Genomic DNA, 20091 nt, shown 5'->3' with positions numbered 1-20091 from the left:
GGAGTGGGGAAGGGATTTTTCAATCCTGTTGTAACTCCAGCAGACCAGCAGATGTGTATCTAGGGAGCTATTTCATAGACCTCATGCAGGCTAACAAGGCTGCTGTTGAACTGAAGAGATGTCCTTCTTTATCTCGTACCTTGTATGTGAGATGGATACTTGTTAGGTTTCCTGACGGCTCCCTAATTCTAACTCCTGTGTGAGTTTTATAATGGCCAACCTACTTTTACCTCTCTGCCAGAATGAAGGGAGTCTGGTAGCCTCAGTGTTCGTCCATAAGTCAGTTCCATAGCTTTTCACTCCATTTTCCACAGACTTCAGTTTTAGGAAGAAGAAACTAGACGCCTCTGAACTGTTTGCCATTTATTTTATGATGCCTTCGGTAGCTTCCAGCAGACTCTAATGTTGCCAAAATTACCTCCAATGAGTGTCAGCAGATTTTCAAGGCCATTTGAGAAGCTGAAGTTCTTTCTCCAGTTTCTTCCAGCACCTATTTCCCAAATTCCTACTGCCCATTGCTACTTTGTTTCTTTAAAGGGCAGGGCTTAACTTTGGCCTTCTCTTATAGATGACACAGCTGATTCTGAAACACATGAAATCAAGGTAAGTTCTTTCCTTGAAAAAGCTTGGAGCAGCCTGTGCTGCCTGGCCTGGCAGTCAGCTGACTTGGGATCAGGGAGACAAGGTTCATCTGCTGCTGCTTTAACAAATGATAAAACTGTGGTGAATGGGACATGGAGATTATGGTTGAAAGCCTAACATTCTGGACCAGGCCAGCTTTGCCAACAGATAAGCATATTTGAAGGTCAAATGTAGCATATACTGGAGGGAGGAAGAAAACAGCAATTCCAGCAGACCTTGTATTAAAAAAAAAAAAAATAACTCACAAAGAGCTTAAAAGAAACTTCAGAAGTTGGCCTGACAGAGACCATTTCTTTGTTATTATGCATTTCAACTCTTGTCAGAATGAATACTCCAACTTAGGGGTAAAAATCACTATCCCATCAGTGTCTCTATTCCACATTTTAAATCACCCTAGTACAATGCCCATTTGGGAACTGGTTTTTCTCAGGTGGTATTCATTAAAGCAAATGGTTGATAGTTTTATCTTCCCTAGAGAAAGAAGGGGCTTGGCCCTGGTATTCAAATTTGAAGTTTCTTGGTTTTTCTGGATTGAATCCATCTATTAAGGGAAGGGTTAAAGATACTGAACTTCCAAAGGGTAGGAACCTCAGAGACTTGTGTAGGAGTGCCTATGTAAGCTGATGATGGACTGTCAAATTCCACCCAGGACAGGATTCTACATATGACATCTTTCCTGTTGTGGGTCATTTTTATGAGTCAGAAGGGACTTTGAGCTCATGTGGTCCCACTTGAGAGAGAAGGCTCCCTTCCCCCTTGTCTTGTCTGAGCTGAGTTGGTTCTCTGCATTTTCATGGGGGATCTTTGCTGTAGCTGAGCCCCTGTTTCCTTGTCACCAGCCCTTGAGGTCAACTGGCTACCAACTGACATCACTGTATAGTAGTATTGTTCATGATGGGGGTGAAGCTGGACTCACAGTTCTTGGAAGCAAAATGCTTAGCACACACACAGAAACCTAGAGAGGATGGAAGTTTCCTAGTGTTCAGAGTCCCTTTATTTTCTCCCTTCTCAAGGTGTAATCAAGTATCAAAGTAACTGAAACTCTGTTTCATTGCCTGCTAGGCAGAAAGGTCTCATCTTGAACATATCTTCTGGGGCGGCCCTCTTTCCCTGGCCTCTGTACTCGACATATTCAGCTTCCAAGGTGAGTGACAGATGTAGTCCAAGTCTCCGTCCCTGGGTATGGCATCTACATGCAGTGGCCCTAAGTAGGCATTTGTTACAAAGTGTATATTCCTGCTCTTTGAGGAAGCTCTTCCCAGACCAGGAAATGAAGTTCTAACTAACTCCCATCAAGGCAAGCTCCCTTGGTGTCCTTTGAAATCTGAGCAAATTGGCTCTGAGAGAGAATCAAGGCCTTAGGTGTTTCTCCTTCTTGTTCCAGGCTTTTGTGCGCACATTTTCCAAGGCACTGCAAGCAGAATATAAGGAGAAGGGAATCACCATCCAGGTGAGGCCAACAGTTCTGAGTCCTTGGGAATGGGAACTCTGGACCCCATGGAGCCAGGGCCACTCCTTCTGGCAGGACGGGCTGAGCGTGTGTGACTGGGAGAGAGGGTCTGTATGACACCACGTGGGTTCCTGTTATCCTTGAGGTGGCAGCGGGGGCAATATGGTTCTGCCTGTTGCTGCCCTCATCCGTGCCCTGAGTGCCGGAGAAGGAAATGGGGTGGGGTGAGTGAGTGCTCAGAAACACTTGCTGCCTGATCCCGCCGTCAGGACAGAAATCAGGGTCTTGTCTAACCATCCTTTACTCTCTGACCTAGATCCAGAAGATAGGCTCGTGTGGGAGGAACTATGTGTGGGGAACAAGCAACAGAAAACCAGTACTTGGTCTATGTTGGAAGAGGGGAGAGAGTGCTGTGTTTGGTTGCTGTTCCTCTGTGATGGGCCACAGAGACGCCCACACTCTGGTTCTTGAGCAGTAGGGGAAGAGGTGCTCTGCTTTCTCTTTCTCCTACAGTGACAGCACAGTCATGGAGCTGACCTTGTTTGAACTGTAAACAGAGTTGTATCATCACTGTGGTCTTTAGCCTGAACAATATGCCATGTGCTTTCTTGGGCAACACAGTTAACTCTTAAGTGGTTTCTGGAACTTGGAATAAACAGTTTAGAGACGTTTTTTCGTTAATTGTTTGTGGAGAAGTTTGATGACATACTATTATATACGAATAGGGCTTCCCATGCAGCTCAGTCAGTAAAGAATCTGCCTGCGATGCAGGAGACCTGAGTTCAATTCCTGGGTCAGGAATATCCCCTGGAGAAGCAACCCACTCCATATTCTTGCCTGGAGAATCCCATGGACAGAGAAGCCTGGCAGACTACAGTCCATGGGGGTCACAAGAGTTGGACACCACTTAGCAACTAAACCACCACCATATATATGAAAAAGTCACACTCATAGTTATATTTTTAAAATCAGTGCTATACATAGTGAAGTGAAGTCGCTCAGTCGTGCCCTACTCTTTGTGACCCCATGGATAGTAGCCTGCACCAAGCTCCTCCGTCCATAGGATTTTCAAGCAAGATTACTGGAATGGGTTGCCATTTCCTTCTCCAGGGAATCTTCCCAACCCAGTGCTATACATACCGATTTTCAATTAAAACACTCAGGTGGCCATTCCTATGAATTAACCAGCTATAGGATGAAGCGTATTCAATAGGTAGGTGTGAGTTAATAGTAGGATCTGTGTAAATAAAAGCATCTTCCCAGTTATAGTGAGTACAATCCCATTCTCAGCCTTGCTGAACTGAAGTCTTACTTATCAAAAATTTTCCCCTTCTATTCATTCTCCAGCTCCTAGCTGAGGACAGATTCCTTTTGCAGTTGTGTTATTCTGCATAAGCTAATTTTGCTGCAGTAAAAAATAATTCCTAAAATTTCATTAATTTAAAACCACAAAGATATATTTCTCATTCATGCTACATATTCACTGTGAACCATCAGAGGGGATTAGTTCATTGTAGTGGCACGGGTACCTAGGCTGATGGAGCAGCCTCCATCTTGAATATTGTCACTTGACATGTCAAAGAAAAAGTGCTACAAGTTCAAAGAACTTCCTTTGATAACCAAGGGCTCTGGGTCAGACAGGTCACCTGTCACTTTTACTCATACTCATTGGTTAGATCTGATTACATGGTCCCACCCAACTATAGGGACCCAGGAAGTGCAATTCTATCATGTGTTTGGAAGAAAGAAGAACTAGAAATGTTTGGTGAGCAGTGCTAATGATTACCAGAGACACTTGCTTCCTAGCCATGTGACAGTCTCAGCATCATCTTGAGCTTGATAGCTGTGGGCCAGAGACACTGTAGCTGCTAAGTCAGTGGGTTCTGTGGAGCAGAAGACGTGGGGGAGGTGGGGTAGAAGAAGGGAGCTCCTTCTCTCATGCAGAAGCTTTGGAGCTGCTACAAGTCCTGGAAAAGACTCTATGATGTTGTGAAATCTAACTGGTCTCTCCAAACACCCATGTAATTGGTACTCAATGAATATTTGTAAAATTCCTGAGAAAGTGTGCACTGTACACTTGGATTTGATTTTAAAATCCCAGTGCTGCCGTTTATCCTCTGAGTGATTTTGAACAGCCTGCTTAAACTCTCTGAGCTTGTCCCCTCATCTGTAAAAAGGGGTTTATAATAGCTGCTTACTTCTCTGGGTTACTGTGAAGATCTAGTGAATAAGTAATTATGCAAATTTTTACCAATATTTATTGAGCCCTTGTTTTGTACAGAAAGATGTTTTGTCAACCAAAACTCACTGTGGGAATGGAAACACTTTTATTATTTCCCTATCTGAAAACTGAGTTTGAAAATGGGTACTTCTTATGTTTCTCTAACAGTACACTTAGGGATCTTTGGAAGAAAAGTATTATACAAATGAATAACTGTGTCAATTGCCGTGAGAACAAATGGAATTGAATTGACTGACACACATTGGAGTCAACTGTGAAACAATGTAATTTCAAGTGTGATTAGAAAAAAAAGTGATGTGACAAAAATTTCAAAAGTAGTGTGAAGAAAAAGAAAACAAAGAAAACAAACATGGATTTTTTTTTTTTCCCTAAAGATACCAAGGTCTTTATGTCAAGGAATAAAGTAAGAAACCCCATCATGAAACCTCATGCCAGGCCACATGTGGTGAGACCACTGGTAGAAGCATGGTGGGGTTTTCAGGGTCCAGTGTGGTGGTGGTTTGTTTTGTTTTTTTTTCTTGCCAGAATAGGAAAGATTATGAGGTATGTGCCATTCCCGGCTCCTAACTAAAGTGTGAAAGTGGGAATCTAAGTACTTGAAAGTGCTCCAGCTTTGGTCACCTGTGTTAGAAAGAAACTTCTGTGATATCTCTGCCAGATAAAACATAGAACATCCAGTTAAATTTGGATTTCAGATAACAGATAATATTTTGAGAATAAGTATACCCCATCAATACTTGATATATAATTAAACTAAACATTTTCCCATTGTTTGCCTGAACTTCAAGTATAACTGGATGCCCTGCATTTCACTTTCCAAGTGGGGGAACTGCGTTCTAAGAGCTCATGTTCTCACTCACCCTGTGTACTTGAACCACCTGAGGGAGTGTGACTAAGGCCTCACCCGGGTTGGTTGCTAAATTAAGCCAGAAATCCACCTTTCTGACCCCAGCTCTGTGCTGGTTCTACACCTTTAACTATTCTATGATCATATATTGTCCTGAGACTTTTTAAGGGAAGAACAGAGTTCGAACATGAAGGGATGGTAACAAGGGTGTCAATTTCTCAGGGCTGGGCAGATTGCTCCTATGTCATGGTTTTCATTTCCCGTTGTAGGTGTTGACCCCACATGCTATTTCGACTCCGATGACAAAGTGTCTAAATACCAACATGATAACCAAGACTGCTGATGAGTTTGTTAAAGAATCACTGAATTATGTCACGATTGGAGATGAAACCTGTGGCTGCCTCACCCATGAAATCTTGGTAATTGATAACTTCTTTCTTGAAGCAAGGGAGGACAGGCGTGCAGGTGGCCCCAGCAGGGATTAGTCAGCTTTTCCTTGCTGTCGGAGCTTTCCGTAGATCTCTGTCACACAAGGGTAGTGATGCCAGAGGTATGCTGCTGAGGGTAATCCAGCCCATGGACAGGCATATGTAGTAAGGGCAAGGAGAAGCTGGAGGGCTGGATGTCCAGCTATAGATGACTCCGAAGTTGGCATATCTCATCCTTGGGTGCCTCACCTCTCCCCTCAGAAAGGAAAGTGATCCCCAGAGCTTTGTGAAGGTCAGACCAAAACTCAAAGGGCTTCTTCCCTGTAGGGGCTGTCTATGTTCTTGGCCTTCTGTGCCAGTAAATGTTTTAACTTTCCAGGAAAAAAAAACAAAAAAACAAAACACCTTGATTGTAGCATTTATTGATTACCATGACTGACGTGAGGCTACCCGTGTGTTGTCACTGCTCATGAATTCAGGAGGAAGCTCACAATTGGCTCTCACGAGCAAGTACAAGACGGTTCCTGTACACTATGGACTGCATCAAATGTGGAAGTAAAGTCTGAAGTATGTGGCATGAGGAGCTCTGGCCATCCCTGGGCTGTTTTTAGGGGAAAAAACAAACAAACAAACATGAAACAAAGGTAGAGGAGTTGAAAACAACAAACACTGCCAGGATAGTTCTGTTTCCAGCATCACCAAAGAATTTTAGCCAGATGTTTACTTTTCCTTTGTATATCAACTTTCTCCTCTACCTCATATGCTTTTCTACCGTGGGAATTCAGTTCAGTTCAGTTGCTCAGTTGTGTCCGACTCTTTGGCGACCCCGTGGACTGCAGCATGCCAGGCCTCCCTGTCCATCACCAACTCCTGGAGCTTGCTCAGACTCAGGTCCATCGAGTCGGTGATGCCATCCAACCACATCATCTTCTGTCGTTTTCTTCTCCTTCTGCTGTGGGAATTATCTCTTTCTTTCTCTCTCTGATGCTAGAGGGATTCATAGGGCAGTGTACTGAATCCTCCTAAAGAGTTCTACTTCGGTTCAACAACAGAAATTCAACTAGAGGAACACCTGAACCTTGTAGGGAGTATCACTGTTTCTTCAGGCAGCTTAAGCCTTGTGATTTTTGCACTCCTCTGAGGTATCCCAAAGCAGGAAACTAAAAATGGTTTCTGGGATGTTTTGTAGGTTGATTGAGGAATGTTGGATTAACAGGATGACACTGTGGAAGAAATAATTGCTTTTACCTAGACCTGTCTTATAGGACACAAATGTAATTTGAGGTCAAGAACCTTCCAAGGCCTGTGCCTCTTGACTCATATGTATTTAAATAGGCATCTGTGCCTCAACTGGCGGCTTCCCCCCTTTTTCAAAGTAAATACTCCACGATAATAATTTACGCTTTGCTATGACTGATTCTGGAGAAGGAAATGGCAACCCACTCCAGTATTCTTGCCTAGAGAATCCTGTGGACAGAGGCGCCTGGTGAGCTGCTGTCCATATGGTCCCTTAGAGCTGGACATGACTGAAGCGACTTAGCATGCATGCATTGGAGAAGGAAATGGCAGCCCACTCGAATATTCTTGCCTGGAGAATCCTGGGGACAGAGGAACCTGTGGGCTGCCGTCTGTGGGTTCACACAGAGTCGGACACAACTGAAGTGACTTAGCAGCATGATTGATTCATTAACTCTTTAAATAAATTTTTCTTTCAGTTTTATTGGGGTTTAATTGACATACAGCATTCTATATATTTACAGTGTACATCATAATGATTTGACTTACATGAAATGAGTAGCACAATAGTTTAGTGACCACTCATCATCTCATACAGATACAAAATTAAAGAAATACATTTTTGGTTTAATGAGAACTCTTAGGATTTACTCTCTTAACAACTTTCCTGTATATAATATAACATTTATCATGTTGTACATTATATCCTCGGTACTTTCTTATCTTTTGAGTGGAAGTGTGTACCTTTTGACTACCTTCATTCACATACCATACCCTCATCTCCGGTAACTGCAACTCTGATCTCTTTTTCTATGTGTTTGTTTGTTTTTGAAGAATAATTGACTCACAATTTTATGTTAGTTCTTGTTACACAACCTAGTGATTAGATACTTCTATAAATTTTAAAGTCATCACCGTAAGTCTCTCACTACAGAAAGATATTATATAATAATTGACCATATTCCCAACACTGTCCATTTCATGCCTGTGACACATTTGTTTTGCAACTATGAGTCTGTGCCTCTTAATCTCCCTCATCTATTTTTCTCCTCCCGCCAACCTCCCTTCTGGCAACCACATGTTCATTCTTTGCATCTATGTTTCTGTTTTGTTATGTTTGTTTATTTGTTTCATGTTTAGATTCCACATATGAAAGAAATCATAGAGTATTTGTCTTCCTATCTGCCTTATTTCACTTAGCATAGTACCCTTTAGGTGTACCTATGTTGCCACAAATGGTAAAATTTTATTACTTTTATGGCTGCTGCTGCTGCTGCTGCTAAGTCGCTTCAGTCGTGTCCGACTCTGTGCGACCCCATAGACGGCAGCCCACCAGGCTCCCCCATCCCTGATGCTCCAGGCAAGAACACTGGAGTGGGTTGCCATTTCCTTCTCCAATGCATGAAAGTGAAAAGTGAAAGGGAAGTCGCTCAGTCATGTCCGACCCTTAGTGACCCCATGGACTGCAGCCTACCAGGCTCCTCCGTCCATGGGATTTTCCAGGCAAGAGTACTTTTATGGCTGAGTAAATTATATATAATATATAAATTATTACACACACTAATTATTAACATATAAATTATTGCATCATATATATAATATATATATATCACATCTTTATCCATACATCTACTAATGGGCACTTAGGTTGCTACCATATTTTGGCTACTATAAATGATACTGCAATGAACAAAAAAGGTGCATGTATTTTTCAAATGTTTTCATTTTCTTCAGGTAAATATCCAAGAATGAAATGGCTGGATGCTCTAGTAGTCTATTGTTAATATTTTAAGAACTCATCATACTGTTTTCTATAATACCTGAGGGTTCCCCTTTCTCATATCCTCGTCAGTACTTGTTATTTGTTGTCTTTTTGACAATAGTCATTCAGACATGTGTGAAGTTCTATCTTACTGTGATTTTGATTTGCATTTCTCTGATAATTGGTGATGTTGAGCATCTTTTCATGTGCTTGTTGGATATCTATATGTCTTCTTTGGGAAAATGTCTATTCAAATCCTGTGCCCATTTTTTCTTTTTTAATTAATTTTAAATTGGAGTATAGTTGATTTACAATATTGTGTTAGTTTCTTCTGTACAACAAAGTAGGTCAGTTATACATACATATATCCACTCTTTTTTAGATTCTTTTCCCATATGGGTCATTACAGAGTATTGAATAGAATTCCCCGTGCTATTCAGTAGGTTCTTATTAGTTTTATATTCTATAGATAGTAGTGTATATATGTCAGTCTCAATCTCCCAATTTATCTTTACCCCCTGCCCCTGCTTTCCCCCCCGGTAACCACAAATTTGTTTTTTACATCATCTGTGACTCAACTTCTGTTTTGTAAATAGTTTCATCTGTACCATTTCTTTGGAGTCCACATACAAGTGATATTATATAGTATTTATCTTTCTCTAACTTCACTCAGTATGATAATCTCTAGGTCCATCCATATCACTGCAAATGGCATTATTTCATTCTTTTTTATGGCCAAGTAACACCCGATTGTATATATGCACCACATCTTCTTATCTATTCCTCTGCTGATGAATGTTTCGGTTGCTTCCATGTTCTGGCTTCTGCCCATTAAAAAAATATATATCTATTTTTAGTTGATTGGTTTACAATATTGGTTTGATTTCTGTCATACATCAGCATGAATTAACCATAGGTGTACATATGTCCCCTCACTCTGAATCTCCTTCCCACACGTTGGTTGTTTTTCTTGATATTGAGTTTTATGTGATCTTTGTGTACTTTGGATCTCATCCCTTATTGGACAAATCTTTGCAAATATTTTCTCCCATTCAGTAGGTGACCTTTTTGTTTTGTTGATAGTTTCCTTAGCTGGGCAAAAGCTTTTTAGTTTGATATAGTTTCATTTGTTTATTTTTGTTTTTGTTTCCTTACCTGAGGAGATATATGCAAAGATATTATTAAGACTGATGTCAAAGAGCACATTGCCTATATTTTCTTCTAGAAATTTTATAGTTTCAGGTATTATATTTAAGTCTTTAATCCACATTGAATTTAATTTTGTGCATGGTGGGAGAAAGTGGTCCAGTATGATTCTTTTGCATGTAGCTGTCCAGTTTCCCCAATCCCTTTTAATGAAGTGGGTGTCTTTCCACTCTTGTATATTATTGTCTCCTTTGTTATAGATTTATTGCCCATGTAAATGTCAGTTCAATTCTTAGTTCTCTATTCTGTTCTACTGATCTGTCTGTTTTTCTGACAGTACCACACTGTTTTGATTACAGTATTATAGTTTGTATAGTATAGCTTGAGATTAGGTAGCATGATACATAACTTTGTTCTTTTTCAAAGTTGTTTTGGCTATTCTTTTGTGTTTCTATGAAAATTTTAGAATTATTTGTTCTACTTCTTTGGAAAAATGTCATTGGCATTTTTATAGGGATTGAATTAAATCTGTAGATTACCTTGGGTAGTGTGTTCATTTTAACAATGTTAATTCTACTAATTCATGAACATGTTGTATCTTTCCACTTTTGTGTCATCTTCAGCAGTGACCTATAGTTTTCTAAGTATAAGTCTTTTAACTCCTTAGGTAAAAGGTCTTTTTTTTTGATGTAATGGTAAATGAGATTGTTTTCCTAATTTATCTTTCTGATAGTTTGTTGCTATTGTATAGAAACACAGCAAGTTTCTGTGTATTAATTTTGTATCCTGAAACTTTACTGAATTCATTGATGAGTTCTAATGGTTTTCTTGGGTCTCTTTAAAATTTGCTATGTATACTCTTTTGTCATCTGCAAACTGATAGTTTTACTTTGTCCTTTTCAACTTGGATTCCTCTTGTCTGATTGCTTTGCTAGGACTTCCACTAATATGTTGAATAAGAGTGATGAGAATGTTCTGACCCTAGAAGGAATGCTTTAAGTTTTTCCTCATTTAGTATGATGTTAGTGGTGGGCTTGCCATATTTGGTCTTTTTTATGTTGAGGAAGTTCCCTCCATACCCACTTTGTTGAGAGTTTTGATCATAAATGGATGTTAAATTTTGTCAAAAGCCTTTTCTACATCTATTGAGATAATTATATGATTTTTATTCTTGAATTTGTTAATATGGCGTATCACATTGATTGATTTGGGGATGTTGAACAACCCTAGCATCCCTGACATAAATCTCACTTGATGATGGTGTATAATCTTTTTAATTATTGTTGAATTTACTAACATTTTGTTGAGACTTTTTGTATCTATGTTCATCCTGTAATTTTCTTTTTTGGTGTGTGATATCTTTGTCTGGTTTTGGTATCATAGAATGAGTTTATATATATATATACATATATATACTATGTATTTACATATGTATTTACATATATGTATATATATACACACATTTACATATATATTCTTACATATATATACATATATATATATTCTTTTTCAGTCTTTTCTATTATGGTTTATCACAAGATATAGGATCTTGTTATTTATCTACTTTATATATAGTAGTTTGTATCTGCTAATCCCAAACTCCTAATTTACCTCCCTCCCCTCTCTGCTATCCCTTTTGGTAGCTATAAATTTGTTTTCTATATTTGTGAGCCTATTTTTATTTTTTAAATAAGTCCATTTGTTTATTGTTTTTTAAGATTCCACATGTAAGTGATATTATATGATACTGATCTTTGTCTGACTTCCTTCACTTATTATGATAATCTCTAGGTCCATCCATGTTGCTTCAAATGAAATCATTTCATTCATATATATATATATATATATATATACACACACACACATCCTCTTTATTCACTTACCTGTCGATGAATATTTAGGTGGCTTCCCTGTCTTAGTTATTATAAATAACTATGCTGTGAACATTAGGGTGCACATATTTTTTCAAATTCAAGTTTCTCCAGATGTTTGCCCATGAGTGGAATTGCTGGATCATATGGCAACTCTGTTTTTAGTTTTTTGAAGACCATCCATACTGTTTTCCATAGAGGCTGCTCTAATTTACATTCCTATCAATAGTGTAGGAGGGTTTCCTTTTCTCCATACCATCTCCAGCATTTATTATTTGTAGACTTTCCAATGATGGCCATTCTGACTCATGTGGAGGTGATAATGCATTATAGTTTTGATTTGCATTTCTGTATAAATAAGATGTTGAGCATCTTTTCATGTACCCATTGGCCCTCTGAACCTTGAGTATTCACTGGAAGAACTGATGCTGAAACTGAAGCTCCAATACTTTGGCCACCTGATGCAAAGAGCTGACTCATTGGAAAAGACTCTGATTTTGGGAAAGGTTGAAGGCAAAAGGAGAAGGGGTTGGCAGAGGATGAGATGGTTAGATAGCATCACTGACTCAATGGACATGAATCTGAGCAAACTTAGGAAGACAGTGAAAGACAGGGAAGCCTGGAATGCTGCAGTCCATGTGATCACAAAGAGTCAGACATGACTTAGTGACTGAACAGCAACAATGTTTTCTTTGGAGAAATGTCTACTTATGTCTTCTGCCCATTTTTCAGTTGGGTTGTTTGGAGTTTTCTGGACATGGAACAACAGACTGGTTCCAAATAGGAAAAGGAGTATGTCAAGGCTGTATATCGTCACCCTGCTTATTTAACTTCTATGCAGAGTACATCATGAGAAACGCTGGACTGGAAGAAACACAAGCTGGAATCAGGATTCCCGGGAGAAATATCAATCACTTCAGATACGCAGATGACACCACCCTTATGGCAGAAAAGTGAAAGTGGAGAGTCAAAAAGTTGGCTTAAAGCTCAACATTCAGAAAATGAAGATCATGGCATCCGGTCCCATCACTCCTTGGGAAATAGATGGGGAAACAGAGGAAACAGTGTCAGACTTTATTTTTCTGGGCTCCAAAATCACTGCAGATGGTGACTGCAGCCATGAAATTAAAAGACGCTTACTCCTTGGAAGAAAAGTTATGACCAACCTAGATAGCATATTCAAAAGCAGAGACATTACTTTGCCGACTAAGGTCTGTCTAGTCAAGGCTATGGTTTTTCCTGTGGTCATGTATGGATGTGAGAGTTGGACTGTGAAGAAGGCTGAGTGCTGAAGAATTGATGCTTTTGAACTGTGGTGTTGGAGAAGACTTTTGAGAGTCCCTTGGACTGCAAGGAGATCCAACCAGTCCATTCTGAAGGAGATCAACCCTGGGATTTCTTTGGAAGGAATGATGCTAAAGCTGAAACTCCAGTACTTTGGCCACCTCATGCAAAGAGTTGACTCATTGGAAAAGACTTTGATGTTGGCAGGGATTGGGGGCAGGAGGAGAAGGGGACGACAGAGGATGAGATGGCTGCATGGCATCACTGACTCGATGGACGTGAATCTGAGTGAACTCCGGGATTTGGTGATGATCAGGGAGGCCTGGCGTGCTGCAATTCATGGGGTTGCAAAGAGTCGGAGATGACTGAGCGACTGAACTGAACTGAACTGAACTGAGTTAAAGGAGCAGTTTGTATATTTTGGAAATTAAGCCCTTATTGGTTGCATTGTCTGCAAATATTTTTTGCCAGTTCATAGGCTGTCATTTTGTTTATGGTTTCATTTGCTGTGCAAAAGCTTATAAATTTGATTAGGTCCCATTTGTTTATTTTTGCTTTTATTTTAATTCCCTTGGGAGATACTGGGAGTCTTTTTAATTACTGATTCAGCTTCATTACTGGTAATTGGTCTGTTCATATTTTCTGTTTCTTCTTGGTTTAGTCTTGAAAGATTGTACATTTCTAGTGATTTGTCCATTTCTTCTTGGCTGTCCATTTTATAGGCATGTAATTGTTCATAGTAATATTTTATGATCCTTTTTATTTCTGAGATGTTGGCTGTAACTCCATTTCTGATATTACTGATTTGTATTCTCTCTCTTCTTTTCTTGATGAGTCTGGCTAAAAGTTTATCAATTTTGTTTATCTTTTGAAAGAAACAGATATTAGTTTCATTGATTTTTCTATTGTGTTTTAGTCTCTATTTCATTTATTTCTGATTTGATCTTTATTATTTCTTTACTTAAACTAACTTCGGGTTTTGCGTGTTCTCTTTTTTTAGTTCCTTTAGGTGTATATAGTTTATCTGAGATTTTTCATGTTTCCTGAGATAGGCTTGTCTCATTATAGACTTCCCTCTTAGCACTGCTTTTGTTGTGCCCCATGGATTTTACATCATAATTTTTGCTTTCATTCGTCTCCAGGCAGTTTTTCGTTTCTTCAGTGCTCCACTAGCTGTTTAGTGGCATATCGTTTACGCCGCTGAACAATGGTCCACATGTTTGTGTTTTTTTCAATTTTTGTTGTTGTTGTTGCTATTTGATTTCTAGGCTCATAGTGTTGTGTTTGGAAAATATGCTTGATATGACTTCAGTCTTCTTAAATTTCCTGAGACTTCTTTTGTGGCCTACCATATAATCTATCCTGAAGAATGTTCCATGTGCACTGGAAAAGAATGTGTATTTTGCTGCTTTGGGAAGGAATGTTCTATATATACATGTATTAAGTTCATCTGTCCTAATGTGTAATTTAAGGCCTGTGCCTCCTTATTGATTTTCTGTCTGCGTGGCCTGTCTGCTGCTGGACAGGTGAGTTAAGTTCCCCACTGTTACTCTGCTACTGTCAGTGTCCCCCTTTATGCCTGTTAATATTTGCTTTATGTATTTGGGTGCTCTTATGTAGGTTGCACATATATTTACAATAGTTATATCCTCTGGAATTGATCCCTTAATTATTATATAATGTCCTACTTTTTTACTTATTATAGTCTTTGTTTTAAAGTGTATTTTTCTGATATATGTACTGTAACCTGACTTTCTTTTTATTTCCATTTGCATGGAATACCTTTTTCCACTCCTTCATTTTTAATCTGTATGTGTCCAAATTAATTAATTAATTTGGTCACAGTGCCACAGCTTGTGGGACCTGAGTTCCCTGACCAGGGATCAAACCTGGGATCACGGCAGTAAAAGTGCTGAGTCCTCACAACTGGACCACCAGAGCGTTCCCTGTGTGTGTCTTTAGATATGCAGTGAGTCTCTTGTAGGCGGCATATATACTGGTCTTGTTTTTATATCCATTCCACCACTCTGTGTCTTTTGATTGTAGCATATAATTCATTTACATTTAAAGTAATTATTGATATGTACGTTCTGCCATTTGAATTGGGTTATTTCTGTAGTTCCTTTCGAAGTTTTTTCCTTGTTTTGCTTTAATTTGGTGACAATTGTTAATGTTATATTTAGGTTCCTTTTTCTCTTGTGTGTGCATATATCTATTATAGGTTTTTGTTTGTGGTTACCATGAAGTTTATATATAGCTATCAAGGCCTGGTGTGCAGCAGTCCATGGTGTCATAAAGAGTTGGACACAACTGGGCGACTGAACAATATATATACATGATTGTTTTAAATTAATGATTTCTCAAGTTTAAACACATTTTAACAACTCTGCATTTTTACCCCCTGCCCCTCCATATTTACTTTTTTGACGTTATAATTTGTATCTTTTTGTTTTGTTTATACCTTGATTACTTATTGTGGATATAGATGCTTTTACTATTACTTTTTTCTTTTAACTTTCCTCCTAGCTTTATATGTGGTTAATTTACTACCTTTACTGAATCTTTGGCTATACTGATGAGATTTTTTAAATTTAGTACTTTTTGTATTTCTACTTGTGGTCTTTTCTTTTCTTCCTAGGGAAGAAGTTCCTTTAATATTTCTTGTAAAGCTGATTTCATGGCACTGAACTCTTTAAGCTTTTGCTTGTTTGTAAAACCTTTGTTCTCACCTTCAAATCTGAATGAGAATCTTGCCAGATAGAGCATTTTGCCTTGTAGGTTTTTCACTTTCATCCTTTTCAATACACGTGCTGCTCTCTTCTGCCCTGCAGTTTCTGATGAAAAGCTAGCTGATAGCTATTTGGGAATTCCCCTCTATGTAACTTGTTGCTTTTCTTTTTCTGCTTTTAATATTCTCTCTTTGTCTTTAATTTTTACTATGTTTAATACTATGTGTCTTGATGTGGTCCTCTTTGTGTTGATCATGGTTGGGATTCTCTGTGCTTTCTGGACCTGGATATCTATTTCCTTTCCCAGATTAAGGAAGTTTTTAGCTGTGATGTCTTCAAATAGCTTCTCTTTATGTTTTCTCTCTTTTTTCTTTTTTTTTTAAGTTTGATCAGTCATCGTGTAATTTCAGTTAGTTCAGTTCAGTTCAGTTCAGTCACTCAGTCGTGTCCGACTCTTTGCAATCCCATGAACTGCAGCACGCTAGGCCTCCCTATGCATCACCATCTCCTGGAGTTCACTCAAACTCACATCCATCGAGTCGGTGATGCCATCCAGCCATCTCATCCTCTGTCGGGCCCTTTTCCTCCCACCCCCAATCCCTCCCAGCATCAGAGTCTTTTCCAATGAGTCAACTCTTCGCATGAGGTGGCCAAAGTACTGGAGTTTCAGCTTTAGCATCATTCCCTCCAAAGAACACTGAGGGCTGATCTCCTTCAGAATGGACTTGTTGGATCTCCTTGCAGTCCAAGGGTTTGTCATTTGTATCCTTTCATTTTAAAAAAGTATGAAGGCTGTAGTGGTGGACATTAGATGTTATTTATCTTTCTGATTGAGGACCAGCCCACCTGGGATATTTTAATGACTAGTCAACTAGACTTGTGGCTCAGAGCTGCAGGATCTCTTAAGCACCCCTTTGTCCAGTAGGAGACCAATTCTGACTCGAATCACCTGGTTCTATTCGGGATGGATAGCATCACCATGTATTTTCTTTTTATGCTGTATTTTCAGTTCTGAGTTGAGTTTTTCCAAATGGAGTTTTGCTGTCTTTACTTATTTCTTTATTCTGATTCAATTTTTTGGTTTTCGCTGATGATTCTTTTTTTTTTTAAAAAATTTATTTATTTTTAATTTTTACTTTACAATTCTGTATTGGTTTTGGCATAGATTGACATGAATCCACCACAGGTGTACATGCGTTCCCAAACATGAGCCCCCCACCCACCCCCCTCCCCACAAAAAAAAATCTTTAACTTCTCACTCTGTTCATCTTTCGCCATTCTGCTCCTGAATTCTTTAAGCATCTTTCTGATCGTTACCTTGAACTTTATCAGATAGATTGCTTAACTCCACTTCACCTAATTCTTTTTTTCTGGTGTTTTATCTGGTTCCTTCATTTGGAACATATTCCTCTGTTGCCTTATTTTGCCTAATTTACTGTTTTCATTTCTGAGTATCTGGTGGGTTGGTTAAATTTCCCTATCTTGAAGAAGTGGCCTTTTGTAGGAAAGGTCCTGTATATCCTAGAAGTATACTCTTCTCTGCTCAATAGAGCTATATATTCCAGGAGTGCCCTCATGTGAACTGTGCAAGCTCTTCTGTTCTGGTGGGCTGATTACTGTGGGTGGTCTGATAAGCTTGGCTGGCTTCCAGTTCTGTCTTTTGCAGAGCCCACTGGTGGGTGGGTCTGGGTTGTTAGGAGCCAGGTGGGAACTCCAGGGGGTCCTAGGGCTAATCCTGGCTCACTGGTGTGTGCAGTCAGACTTCAGGATGGCTGGTTGCAGGGCTTGGCATCCTGGATCTAGTGTAGGTCTACTAGTGGGTGGGGCTGGTTCTTCACATGGCTGGCTGCTGAGTCTGTGGTGTTCCAAAGCTGTAAGCGGGGTCTGATTCCAGGGCAGCTGTGAGTCCCAAGGTGTCTCAGAAAGCTACTGATGTGAGCCTACTGGTGGGCAGACTGGGTCTTGACATGTTAAGTTGTGGGAATATTGCATTCTTGGAATTAGTGTCCATCTGCTGGTAGGTAAGACTTGGTTCAGGGGCAAGTGACAGCCCATTGGTGAGCAGAACCAGGTCTTAGGTTCTCTGGCTGAAGGGCCTATGGGTCTTGGAACTGGTGTTTGCCTGCTGGTATTCAAGAGTAGAACCCAGAGTGTCCTGGAGCTAGTGACAGCCCACTAGTGAGTGGAACTGAGTCCCAGGGTCTCTGGCTGCAGGCCCTGGGAGTCCTGGAGTTGGTATTGGCTTGCTAATGGGCAGGTTTGGGCCTGACAGCTGGCCATGGGGCCCTGAGTGTCTTGGTGAAACTGAAAGTGAAGTTGCTCAGTCGTGTCTGACTCTTTGCAACCCCATGGACTGTAGCATACCAGGCTCCTCTGTCCATGTGATTTTCCAGGCAATAGTACTGGAGTGGATTGCCATTTCCTTCTCCAGGGGATCTTCCTGACCCAGGGATCAAACCCAGGTCTCCAGCATTGTAGATAGATGCTTAACCGTCTGAGCCACCAGGGAAGGTCTTGGGGCCAGTGCCAATACACTGGAGGTTGGGGCTGGATCCTGGGGAAGCTAGGTGTTCAGGAAGGTGTCCTAAGATAGCCAGCCTACTGGTGGGTGAAACTGTGTCCCTGCCTGGGTAGTTGCTTGGCCTGAGGAGTCTCAGTACTGGTGCTGACAGACTGGTGGGTGGGGCCACATTCTGACACTAACAAGCTAGTTGGAGGATTCCAAAATGGTGCTTACCAGCATCAGTGTCCTTGTGGTAGAATGAGCTCTCCAAATGGCTGCCCAAGGGTCTGTGTCTCCAGAGTGAGCTCTAGTTGTCTCCTGCCTTTCTGGGAGGCTCTCTGAGATCAACAGATGGGTCTGACCCAGGCTCTTTTCAAATTACTGCTTCTGCCCTGGTTCTCAGAGTGTGTGAGATTTTGTGTGCACCCTTTAAAAGTGGGGGTTTCCTGGTGGCTCAGTCAGTAAAGAATCCACCTACAATGTGGGAGACCTGGGTTCAATCCCTGGGTTGGGACGATCCCCTGCAGAAAGGGATGGCAACCTATTCCCATATTGTTGCCTGGAGAATCCCCATGGATAGAGCAGCCTGGTAGGCTATTGTCCACGGGGTTGCAAAGAGTCAGACATGACTGAGCGATTAAGCACATAGCACTTTAAAAGTGGAGTCTCTATTCCCCAACACCTTCTGGCTTTGCTGAAAGTAAGCCCGCTGACCTTCAAAACTAGACATTCTGTGGCCTCATCTTCCTGACAAAGGACCCTTGGGCTAGGGAGCCCAGTGTGGGGCTCAGACACCTACTCCTTAGGAAAAACCTCGGCACTTGTAATTATCTTCCCATTTGTGGGTCTCCTACCCAGGGGAAAGGGCCTTGACTATACCACATTCCACCACCTTTACTCATCTCTGTGGTTTCCTCTTTCTGTCTTTAGTTGTAGGAGATTTTTTTCTGCTAGATTTCAGGTCTCTGTCATTAATAGTTGTTCTGTAAATAGCTGTAATTTCGGTGTGCCTGCGAGAGGAGAGGGGCTCAGCACCTTCCTGCTCCACTGTCTTGGCCAATCTCCTGTTCGTTAACTCTTTCATGCATTCAGGTACATCAGCGTTGAGTCAGGTGATGGAAAGCATTTCTGATTCTTTCCTGGAATCTCATTTTAGTAGAACCTTGGTAGAATAAATATGAAGATACTGGGAGATCAAGGACCAAGAGAAAGGTGCTCACTAAGAGAAGGAGGATAGGGAGGGTGTTACTATGGACAGAGTTCTCTTAATTTAGAAATATATCACAACTTATCTGACAAGTGACCACTTTGGTTCCTGAGAAAACCTCATTTGTCAAGAAAGTGTCACAAGACATTGAAACTTTAATGACTACTTAAAAGGTTTGGTACTTAACCTCATTCATCAGATATGTATTTTTAAAGATGATGAATATAAACTGAGATGTTGTATTGCATCCTCCTTGCTCCTCTTCTCTCCCAGACACTCATGTTTTTGTCTATTCAAGGCTACCATTCTGAGCCTGATCCCATCGTGGGCCTTCTACAGCAGTGTGTTTCAGAAGATGCTCCTGACTCGTTATGTGGACTACCTCAAGAGGAATGCCAACATCAGATAGTGCTGGTGAACTCGTGTGCCATCCAGCATTGCTTTCCTCACCAGATTCTGCATTGGCCACAGAGGACACAGGAACAGACCAGTACCTTTTACTTCCCTGAAACTGGAGCATGCCAGCTGGTGAGCTGGTATTGTCTGGCGTTAATGAAGGGTGCTCCCCTTAGACATCATCAGGCTCCAAAAACTGACAGTGTTGGTGGCATCTATCTCTTCTGAGATTGTCATTTGCATTTGTGGTGTGAGCAAAGATTATGTGCTGCTTCTCTGGTTATAAAAGGAGTCTTGGAGATTTGGTTGGAATTTATGGTACATTTAGGTGTTTTGGAGGAAAGCAGA

General features: G+C 40.5%; 1 protein-coding gene across 1 annotated transcript in view; it reads left to right on the top strand.

Moving 5' to 3' along the window:
* HSD17B3 (hydroxysteroid 17-beta dehydrogenase 3) overlaps positions 1 to 20085 on the top strand; it is a 51718-nt gene extending 31633 nt beyond the window's left edge. Inside the window, exons 7-11 of the mRNA XM_040229689.1 lie at positions 569 to 603; positions 1705 to 1786; positions 2027 to 2092; positions 5451 to 5600; positions 19646 to 20085. Coding sequence (XP_040085623.1) covers positions 569 to 603; positions 1705 to 1786; positions 2027 to 2092; positions 5451 to 5600; positions 19646 to 19756 — 444 coding nt within the window. The 3' untranslated portion in view covers positions 19757 to 20085. The remainder of the gene's footprint in view (positions 1 to 568; positions 604 to 1704; positions 1787 to 2026; positions 2093 to 5450; positions 5601 to 19645) is intronic.
* Positions 20086 to 20091: the final 6 nt, after the last annotated feature.

The sequence above is a fragment of the Oryx dammah genome, unplaced genomic scaffold (assembly GCF_014754425.2).
Source record: "Oryx dammah isolate SB20612 unplaced genomic scaffold, SCBI_Odam_1.1 HiC_scaffold_1, whole genome shotgun sequence".
NCBI classification, from domain to species: Eukaryota; Metazoa; Chordata; class Mammalia; order Artiodactyla; family Bovidae; genus Oryx; species Oryx dammah.
This window is presented reverse-complemented; position numbering and strand designations above follow the sequence as displayed.